The 11,664-nt window shown below is 34.6% G+C and overlaps 1 protein-coding gene across 1 annotated transcript; it reads left to right on the top strand.

Moving 5' to 3' along the window:
* The first annotated feature begins 6,339 nt into the window (after nucleotides 1-6,339).
* On the top strand, nucleotides 6,340-6,907 carry LOC131049289 (magnesium transporter MRS2-3). Its single transcript, XM_057983341.2, has one exon. The coding sequence runs from the start codon at nucleotides 6,510-6,512 to the stop codon at nucleotides 6,900-6,902; it is 393 nt and encodes a 130-aa protein (XP_057839324.2). The 5' UTR covers nucleotides 6,340-6,509; the 3' UTR covers nucleotides 6,903-6,907.
* Nucleotides 6,908-11,664: the final 4,757 nt, after the last annotated feature.

The following is an 11,664-nucleotide window of genomic DNA, read 5'->3' as shown; positions in this document are numbered from 1 at the left end:
TACAAATGAAAATGAACTTATAAATTGCATCTGACAATGCTGGATAAGTTCCGGTGAATGCTTTGATATCCTTCTTTATATACTAGTTTACTGATGCTTTGTTCTACTACCAGTTATGGTGTGCATGTGAAACTGCATACAGATGCTTCTAATCACTATCCAAAATGCATACCAATACTCACTGAAGTATTCACAACCAAAAATTCGCATTCCAACACACATTTGATCTATCGGTGAAATGATCTTCTCAAATATCCTTCTAACTTTACTATGTTGGCTTCAATGAGAAATATAAACATGTTGACTACCAGAACATAATGAAATCCAAACATAATTCCAATGACCATGTCGGCTGCCAAAACATAATGAAATCCAAACATAATTTCAATGACCATGTCGGCCATTACACATTACCACAAAATCCATAAAAGAGATAATCGAGACCAAAAGATTTCCTAACTAGGTCCTATCCATTACCAGGTTCCATATACACGTTACCGGGATCAGGAATTGTTACCAGGATCAAGACTTAGTCGGGTATGAAGTGTATGTCAATGTCGGTGTCGGTGTAAAGCGATGTGAATACTAATACTGGTTAAGTGCAATGAATGTCGGTTAACCAAACAATGAGACCATTTACCCTGAGATGGTGATTTGCCATTAATGACAACCCAAAATTCCATTAGCCCTTATCGAACGAGTGTCAATTGCCAATCATGTGCCAAAGGAGAAGCGAACAAAGTTGGAGAACAAGGTTATGAAATGTATCTTCATCGGTTACTGTTATGGTGTGAAATGATACAAGCTTTGGGACCCTGTTGCACAGAAGGTAATTCATAGTAGAAGTGTTAATTTTAGAAAAATTAAGTCTCCTATTATATTGCAACTAGAACAAACTAAATAGGAAGATGTGATTCAATTCTTTTCTACACCTGAAAGATTTGAATCGAGACCACTTGATAGGCAAGAAGTTGATGAGAGCTCATCTAGCTCTGAATCTTCAAAAGAGGAGGAAGAACCTCCAACTCAGCTTGTTCAAAGGTCTACAAGACATAGAAAACCACCTGAAAGGTATTCACTTAATGATTGGAGATTTATTTTTTCTTTGAATACAAATGTTGATGAACCTATATTTGTGGAAGAGGCATTAGGTATGAATGATGAAGAATCTTGGAAGATTGCTATGCAAGAAGAAATGGAAGCTTTGAAAAATAATGACACATGGGATCTTGTACCATTGCCTGAAGGACGGAAACCTGTTTGTTGTAAATGGGTGTTCAAGAAAAAGATTGGTTCACATGGATGTATTGAGAAGTATAAAGCAAGGTTGGTTGCAAAAGGCTACTCTTAGGTGAGGGTGTTTATTGTGGTGAGATATTTTCTCTTGTTGAAAATAATGACAAATAATGACATCCCTTAGATTTTTGCTTTCTATTGTTGCTTCTTATGATTTAGAGGTTGATAAAATGGATGTAAAAACTACTTTCCTTCATGGTGATTTGGAGGAGGATATTTATATGACATAGCTAAAGAACTATGTGGTAAAAGGTAAAAGTAATTTGGTCTGTAAATTGAAAAAATATTTGTATGGCCTCAAATAGAGTCATAGGATGTGGGACCAAAAATTTGATACATATGTGTTGAGTTTGGGATTTGAACGTTCTAAATCAGATCACTGTGTTTATTATAAATCTGATGGTGATAATTTCTTGTACATTGCATTGTATGTTGATGATATGTTATTCATTGGTAAAGGGAAATGTGTGATTTCAGAACTAAAGTCTCAACTTGCTGCTAAATTTGAAATGAAATATCTTGGTGCAGTGAAACACATTCTTGGGATAGAAATTAGAAGAGATAGAGTGAAAAAAAAGCTATGGCTAGGCTAGAGTAATTATGTGAATTCATTTTTACAAAGGTTCAACATGCATGATTTTAGACCATTGTGTGTTCCCTTTGCAGTTGGAACAAATTATCTATTTTAGATTGTCCTGCATCTCCATCAGAGACGGAAGACATGAGAAAAGTGCCTTACCAAAGTGCAGTTGGAAGTTTGATGTATGTTATGGTATATACTAGACCAAACATTTCCCAAGCAGTGGGAGTTCTTTCTAGATATATGTTTAATCCTCGTAGAGTTCATTGGGATGCAATCAAAAGAGTCTTCAGATATTTGAAGGGTACCTCAGAGTAATCTTTGTGTTATCATGGTAATTTGGTTGGAGACGTGATTTCCCTTGATATTCATGGTTATGTGGGTTCAGAATGGGCAGATGATATTGATAGAATAAGATCCACCAATGCTTATGTGTTTACTTTATTTGGTGGTACAATTAGTTGGATGAGTAAGCGACGGGTTGTGGTTGCTTTGTCCACTATAAAAGTAGAGTATATGGTAGCTACTCATGCTTGTAAATAAGCCATTTGGATTAAAAGACTATGTTCAGATATTGGAATAAAACAAGGTGTAGTGATAGTTTATTGGCATAGTCAAAGTGCAATCTACTTAGCTAAGAACCCAACATTTCATGCCTGAACCAAACACATTGATGTTCAGTAGCATTTTGTCAAAGATATGGTCGAAGATGGCAAGGTGAAGCTAGTTAAGGTAGAGAATTTGATGAATGTTGTAGATTCTTTAACTAAGGTTGTGAGCACAGAGAAGTTCAATTGGTTTTTAGAGTCTATTGGCCTCATGGCCCCTAGCAATTAATTTATTGTGTTGATACTCCCTTTTCTCTTGCAAGGTGTTCGACAAGTGGGAGAATGTTGGGAAAATGTTATCTCAAACTTGCATTTACATGAGGTTACTATTTATAGTAAGTTTTTCATTTGAGCACGAAATGGTGCAAAATTCTCCCCAAAGCTTCAGATTGGCTAGATAAGCATGTCGGTAAACTTTCATCACAAGTTCATAGCTAGTTTTGAAGATATTAAAGTTTTCATTTTTGGAGGGTGAGATGAAAGGTTTAAATTTAATTTTGAGGACTTAAACCCTTTGAAATGCCCTGAAAAGTGGGCGTAACCAGCGTAGCTGTTATGAGGTGATAGAGCACTTTGTGAGCTTTCTGATGCATCAAATTATTCATCAATCGAACACTCGGTTCACAAGTTGTGGCCTCCAGAAGTGTGGACTCCTAAAATAGGAAATATAAAATGCATTGGACACATAAATGAGTTGTAAAAGGGAGGAACACATGTTGATGTGTGTTTTGACATATCATAGGGAATCTAGAATGGAGATAAGGTTGGCTCTACTTTATTGGGTGGTTTTAGCCCATGGTTTTGTAATATCGTTTAACAGTTTCTTGTATTGTATCTCCTATATATGGGGTGTGTGAGATAAAGGTTGTGTGTAAGATCCTTATGGTTATTGAGTTATCTTTGAATCTCTGATTAATGGTACTCATGTGAAGAGATTTCTCTGCATGTATATTGTAATTTGTTATTGATTGTTGAATAATATATTGAGATGCTTTTGGAGTGTGGGGTTTTTCTCCTTAAAGGGTTTTCCCCACGTAAATCACTATGTTGTGGTATGCATGATATTATGTTTATTTCTCTTAAGTTTCTATAATATTGTAATGATCTATAAAAGTCTTTTCATTACCCTCCTCTCAAGATTAGTGTAGGAAGTTGTTCCGCTAATTAACTTCCTTACAATGTATATATGCTTTGTTTAATTCCTAAAATTCCATGCATGTGCATGGATTTCTCAGGTATCTTTTTATTCTACATCAGCATAGCGCTTATCAGCTCCAATTCTTCTATTGGTTTGATTATTCCAACTACCAAAATTTTGTCTAATTCTATCTTCACCTTTGGAGTTTACCCTATAATATGATGGTTAAATTGTGGCATTATTAATGGTGCAACCAAGGTTCAAATCCCCTCTAGGTTGATTATGAACCATAGTGGCATTAATGTTGCTTGATATGTGTTAAAGCTTGTTCCAGGTCCCCTGGTGAGCGCTTGTGGGCCTTAGCTGTTGTTGTTGTGTTATTGTCAAGGATGAGATCCCCATTTGTGGCATCACCGATCCATAGCTCCAATCAAAAAGTGTTCACCAACTAAAAAATACTATCTTCACCCTTTTCTTCATGTTAGGATTTGGAGAATATGGTTTTTTTTGTGGTTTGGTACCCTCTTTTAGTTCTATATTCATAGTCTCTTCCCTCCATCTTCACCTCTACATTCCACCTAGTCTCCCCTATGACGTGGCTAATTTTTTGCTTCTCAATGTGATCACAATATCCTCAATTGACATGATAGTAGGAAATTCTCTCAATTGTACCTTGTAATTTCTTTTGTTCACATGATACTAATTAATCAAGAAGAAGATAAAAATGTAGAGGATGTCATCACAAATTGGGAGCCTACTCTTGATATTAAATATTTATGAGATGGATGGGCCAAGCCCACTAGCGATGACCTCCTCTCCCTCCTACTAGTGCTCTAAATACATAACAATGCCTATTTTTTCTTTATTTATGAACTTTTACATCAAATTTTAATAGTGAATCTAAACACAATCTTATACATGTAAATTTATACATTATATTTTAATGAAATATACACTTCATCATTAAAAAATGTTACATAAATACTTGAATATTATTAAAATAATGACTACTACCCCTAGAGGGATAAAGGATGGAAGGAGAGAAGTGAAGATCAAAGGAAATCAATGGTTGGTGGAAATTGGTGATTGCTTGGTGAATTTAGCAAAGACGGTGGCTACATGCTTGATGGTGACAGTGAAGACAATGGCAATGAAGTTTGTTGTAGGTACAAAGGTGACTACTTGGTAGCGGGAGCTTGGGTAGAAAATATAGGTGGAGTGTTGGGATTTGGAGACAGAGGATACAATGGTTAGGGATGGTGCAATAAGTGAGAAAGGAGGAGGAGGACGAATGGTGAAAGGAAGAAGGTGGAGATGTTGATATTGGAGTAGAGAAGAAGCATGTGATAGAAGAGGAGTAGGAAGTGAAGGAGGAAGAAGAGGATGAGGATATTAATGGGGATGAGGCCCCCTGATTGTCGTCTCACCTAGAACTATGGCTAGGCTAAAACTCCTAACACTTCACTGATAAAAAAATGACTACATCAAAATAATAAATAAATACCCATAAATTTAATTTATTTTTCACATTCATGGAAGCATTTAATTTTATATAATTTGTCATATTTAATCCCAACTCTATTATCTAAATTAATTATTTCATGAGTAAATATATTAATTTTGAACCTAAACTCAATTTCAATAATAATTTATTTTTTTAGACTGGCAAATACGTAAATGAACAAATGATCATTCATCAAAATCATCTTTACTTTAATCTTATGAAAATAATAAATTAAATTAAATTCTTTTGAAATTTAACCCTTGAAAATGTTGTCTAGATATGACTTCTAATCTTTCTTTCCATGAGAGTGCAAGGGTAGATGTTCATTTTTCCATGTAAATTAAAGCCATTATATGTACTAATATTATGCTATAGATTCAAGTCCAGATCAATAAATTTTATTTGAAAGTTTCTAACTTGCAAACTCTTATTGAGCATTGGGCTAGTGTTCCTTAGGTGCCACCTTCTCCTAGTAGCAAGTATGTCCCTCCTCTATGTGGGTGTAGTGATTATAGGCATATTATGCATTCTAAATATGAATTCAACACATTGTCTCCTCAAAATAAACATCATTACTAATCTCCCTTGTGGCATGGCCAATCTTCTGCTTCCCAATGTGATCAAAATATCCTTAATTGGCATGACAATAGGAAATTCTCTCAACTATACCTTGTAATTTCTTTTGTTCACACAATACTAGTTGATCGAGAAAAAGATAAAAATGTAGAGGACTCCATCACATATTAGGAGCCTATTCTTGATGGCAAATATTTTTGGCATGGATGGACCAAGTCCCCTAATGATGACCTCCTCTTCCTCCAACTAGAATTGTTCTAGCTACAGAGCAATGAATGTTTTTCTTTTATTTATGAACTTTCATATCAACTTTTGATAGTGATTCTATTCCACTATCGTATATAAATTTATATATTACATTTTTATAAAATTTAATATAAAATATGCACTCTTCATCATATAAAAAATTTACATAAATACCCTATATTATTAAATTAATGACTACTTCATTTATCAAGTCCTTTAAAAAAGAAAAGAGTAATGACTCAAATCCTTAAAAAAGGAGGAGAAAATGGCCACTTCAAAATTTCCTATATTATTGAGTAAAGAGTATTAAATAAGGTCATATTTTTAATATTTGCTTGAATTTTTTTATTAAAAGTAAACGGAAGAATGAAGTTAACCCTACCCCACGCTAGATGCTTCGAAATTTTCTTTTGCGAAACCAGATGAAACTCGGGGAGGGATCTTCTGGCGCTGGTGTCATGTGCGCACATCTCAAGGATAATTAATGGATGAAATGAGCATAATCAGCAATGTAGTAGTCGAGAATTCCGTAATCGACTTCGTCGGAAAATTCGCAAGGCAATGAGGCCGAGGCCGAGGTTTTCTGCAACTAGGGCGGCCATTAATGGCGGCGGCGAAGAGGAGGAGAAAAGCGCAGGGAGGAGGAAGAAAGGCGTGAAGGCATGGCTGCTGCTCGACGAGCACGGCAATGCGCAGGTCGTTGAGGTCGGGAAAAATGTGATCTTGCGCCGCACGGCTCTTAACGCTCGCGATCTGCGTATTTTGGATCCTTTGCTTTCTTATCCTTGTTGTATTCTTGGCCGGGAGCGAGCAATTGTGATCAATTTGGAGTATATTAGGGCAATTATTACTGCGAATGAAGTTCTTCTGCTAAATTCCAGGGATCCTGCTGTCGCACCCTTCGCTGCACATCTCCAGCTTCAGCTCTCCACTAACCCCGCGCATCAGGTATGAGGCTTGTTTTTGTCTGCAAATTTAATTATTTTTAAAGTAAATGTGATAATTTTTTTTAATTTATTAGACTGAAGTAGAAGAGATCCAGTATACGGAAAACTTATAGTTTGGTTGATGATCAGTGTTCAAAAACGATCTGAACTTTAGGAATACATCTGAAACTGGAAGTAGTAGATTGAAATAGTACAGTTTTAATTTTATTTTCCAAATTAGATAAGAAATTGGTTCGTATTTGTAATAAAAAAAAATTCATTAACATGTATTATATTTTTATAATTTATGATAATTTTTTTTTTCATATTGAAAAAGATTTTAAGGATATTTATAATATGAATTTTGTCATTAAATCAAGGGCTCTTTGATATATATGATAATATTTTACTAGTATATTTATATTCTAAAAAATATATATGTAAAATAATATCGAGAGATATCACAATATTGTCTTGCATGTTTATTAGTTGTCAAAAAGGACATCGAACTGAATAATGTTGCACTCTTTCACTCTCATTAAAGATGTAACAGTTCCATATACTTAGAAACAAGTGTCAATGATTCTATTTTATTCAGTGTAATAAAATAATAGAAACAAATGGCAATGATTCTATTTTATTCAGAGTAATAAAATAATAGTTATAGAGAGACTGAAACAATTTTTTGTTTAGGATATTTGTATGTCATTGTAGATGCATGTCGGCATAATTATACTTAGATTGAAATTATATGATAATTTCTTACAAATATGATTCTAAATCTTGATTAAAAAAATATAGAGACTGGGAACTTTAAGAATACATCTAAAACTTGAAGTGGTAGATTGAAATAGTATTGTTTTAATTCTATTTTCTAAATTAGATAAGTAATTGGTTCATATTTGTCATAAAAAAAATCATTAAGATGTATGATATTTTCATAATTTATGAAAATATATTTTCTTTTTGGTATTGAAAAAGATTTCAACAGTACTTATACTTTGACTTGAAATTATGTGATAATTTTTTGACAAATATGAAGAAAAAAAATTATTTTTATTCAAAACTTTTTACAAAAAAATCGAAATCCATAACTTGCTTTTTTTTTAATTTTTATTTATTCTAAATGTTGATTAAAAAAAATATTTTATTTTTATTTAAACTTTTTTCAAACACAATTTTTATCTTTCTCCCAAAAAATTGAAGTCCATAATTTTTATTATTTTTAAGGCAAAAGTGGCAAGGCACTGATATATATATATATAACTGGTTCAAGAGCTCATTAAGGAAAGAACCAAGAAGAAAACCCTATATATTTGCTCAGTTACAATGATCAAAGAGAAATCATAGCTATAAGAAGAAACCCCCCAAAGATCCAAAGAAAGAGATGAATTTTGCCCATAGTACATTCCTTATAGAGGCCAAAATTGAGTCTAGCGGATCTAGATAAAATCCTTATGTACTCATAAAAAACTGCCATCACTACCGGTTACCACTAAACTTGAGTACTAGAATGCCATTTTGCATGTCGGTTCATTGTAGAGCTACCACAACCGGTTACCGGTGAGCAGATGTGTATATTGGTCCATTGAAGAAAAAGTTGTCGTTACCGGTTGTGTTATATTGAAACTTGAATACCGGTATGATGTCCTATTAACCGGTTCACAAGAGAGCCTCCATTACCGGTACTACAGTACTGGTTTACAAAATGTCTCCACTACCGGGTTCTACTATACCAGTTGGATTAAAATCGAAGAGTCTAAAACCTGTTAGGCTAAATCGGTTGGCACCAAAACCTATATGAACATCAAAAGTTACTTCTCCATAGGCTGTGAGCCTGACAAAAAACCATCTCCAACATTGACTGATTGGCCCCAAAACCTTTTCTCCTACGGATAGAGTATTTCTTCACCAATAATCCTCTAGATACGTCGTTTACAATGTTGATAGGAGGTGTTGAAGACGATACCCAACTGGTCTTCAGCGATGTGGTCCTCAAACGACATCTCTCAAGTAGCAACTATCACGGGCACTCTATAGTTTCGCAGAGAGAAATCCATAATGCATTAAAACAAGGCAGGCTATAGAGGCAAGAACAAGCAAGTTATGAATTGACACCCGATAAAAACAATGGCTATCTTGATAATCACATTCCCTGCCAAAATCATTTCGAATCTCCATCTGCTGTAAAATTATTAGCAAGTCTAAGCAACATGCTTGATACTGGTTTTTTAAATTATTTTGCAGAGTAGCAAAGGATGCCGCATGTGTGAGATCAAACGAAGAGATATCTTTGATCTCATGAGACTCATAGGGTAGGCAGCCATCGTACTACCAACATGGAAGCTCATAGAATAAGTCGCCATCGTACTGCCAACATGGAAGGTGAATGAGAAATCGACAAATACCATTTCGACCACCATCAAATTTCCAACAAAGATGAAGGATGAACAATCAATCAACTCAAAATAATAAAGCCGAACTTGTCAAACTTTAAATCAACTTGATGCGAGTGTAGAAACATCATTAACTGCTCACTTTACAAAACCAGAGTTAATACATTCTGTCGAAATCTTGAATAATAGGGTGAGTGTGTCAATCATTTAAATATTTTTCCTTTCATCATTGATAATGCTTACTAGATGAGGAAAAAATTTCACCTTGAAATTTGGAGATGCAGAGTCCACTTCTAGCTTATCACAACCCAAATTTTTTAATACATATGCTACTTTATTACCCTCCCTGATTATGTGAGAAATGCAACATTCCTCAAACGAATCTAGTAACAACCATGCTCGTTTTAAAATGTAAGAAATTTTCCAGTTAAATGAACATCTGGAAAAGCAAGCTTTCACTATAACAGAAGAATCTCCTTCAACATGTAACCTAGGGAACCTTAGTTTTTTTTGCCATTGGCAGTCCATATAATAAGGCAAGAGAGAAAACTCTAATAAGTTTTTGAATCTGATGAATGACTCCAATAGGGGCTTTGAGGACTAACATGAAATAATTGGGAATGGCGGACAAGACAGTTTTTATTAGAAGTAACCTCCCTGATAAGGACAGCTAGCAGGTCTTCCATGTGGAAATGGCATTCTTAATTCTATCTATAATAGCTTTCCAATAAGCTAACTTATTGGCACCTACAAAAAAAGGAATGCCAAGATATGTGGTGGGAAGACACTCTTCAAAGAAACCCAAAGTATCAACAATTTTCCTTGTGACGATATCATTTGTATTAAAAACATATATCTTTGATTTTTTAGCATTAATTCTTTGACCCGAGACTGCCACGTAAAGATCCAAAGTTTGTTTGATCTGATTTGCCTCTTGAACATTTGATTTACCAAACAACAATGTTTCATCAGCAAATAAAGAGTGTGTAATTGACACAGATGTACCTTCAATATGAGCACCCCTCCAAATCCCTTGACCATGTTTAGACTTAATGATTCTGCTAAAAGCTCCTGCCATAATTATAAATAGAGACGGGGATAGGGGATCTCTTTGTCTCACACCTTGCGAAGCAGCAAAGAAACTAGCAGGAACACCATTAATTAACACTGAAAAGTGAGCTCTTGAGATACATGCCCTAATCCATTTACACCACTTCTTAGCAAATCCAAATTTTCTCAAGACTTTAAACAGAAAAGACTAGTTAAGTTTGACATATGCTTTCATCATATCCAATTTGACTACAAAAGAAGATGCATTGTTGGAGTGGATGCAGTGCAACACTTCATGGGCAACTAAGGCACCTTCCATGGTTTCTCTTCCTGGAACGAAACCACCTTGTTCTGGGGATATGATTTTGATAATCAGTTTCTGCAGTCTCAAATAAATGGCTTTGGTTATAATCTTGTGTATTGATTGTATAACGAAATGGGCCTAAAATCTGCAAAAGTTATTGGCTCTTTTATTTTTGAAATAATAGAAATATTTGTAGTATTGAAATTTTGAAGAATGGATGAGCTCTTTCTTGACTCCTCCATTACTGCCAACAATTCAGAGCCCAAAATATCCCAGCATTTTTGGAAAAAAAAAAAAAGCTGTAAAATCATCTGGACCCGGAGCCCTTGTCCGGCGGGAAAGAAAAGATTACTTTATGGATCTCTTCAATTTTAAAAGGTGCCAATAATTGTTGATTATCTAGGGGACAAACAATATGAGGAATAGCATCCATAATCTCTTGTTCTTGCACATCGAGTGGAGGGTCTGAAGAGGCAGGAGCAAGTAAGTTCTTAAAGTAATTAACTCCTTCATCTTGAATTTATTGAGCATCTCGAAGGGTTTTACTTGAGGAGGCTTCCTTAATGGAAAATATAGTAGTGGTTGCCCTCTTCTACTTAGCTAACATCTGAAAGAATTTGGTGTTTTTATCCCCTTCCCTTAACCATAGCTCACGAGATTTTTGTCTCCAATATTCCTCCTCTCTCTAAGAGATTTCTTCCCATTTCGCCTGAGCCTGTTTCTACTTAGAAAATAATTTTGAATCAAGCCCATTAGAGATGATATGTTCATTAATCAGATGCAACTGGTTTTCAAAAAGTTCTTTTTGGACAAATATATTTTTGAAGACTTCCTTATTCCATTTTTTTTAATTTGGGTATTAACATACTGCATTGTTTTATGGAACTTAAACATTTTGGTGCCCACCACCTAGGGGCACTTACCAACCACTGTTGAATCAAGGCATGAAAGTGAGGATGTCGGAATCACATCCTTTCAAATTTGAAAGAAGGTCTATGGTTATGTTTTGGTAGGGCTACCATTTTTTCAATACTCAAAAG

Source organism: Cryptomeria japonica, chromosome 10 (assembly GCF_030272615.1).
Source record: "Cryptomeria japonica chromosome 10, Sugi_1.0, whole genome shotgun sequence".
Lineage (NCBI taxonomy): Eukaryota > Viridiplantae > Streptophyta > Pinopsida > Cupressales > Cupressaceae > Cryptomeria > Cryptomeria japonica.
This window is presented reverse-complemented; position numbering and strand designations above follow the sequence as displayed.

Bases quoted from the DNA above. Each gene is read 5' to 3' on its own strand.
- LOC131049289 (XM_057983341.2), top strand. From the start codon at position 6,510: ATGAGGCCGAGGCCGAGGTTTTCTGCAACTAGGGCGGCCATTAATGGC.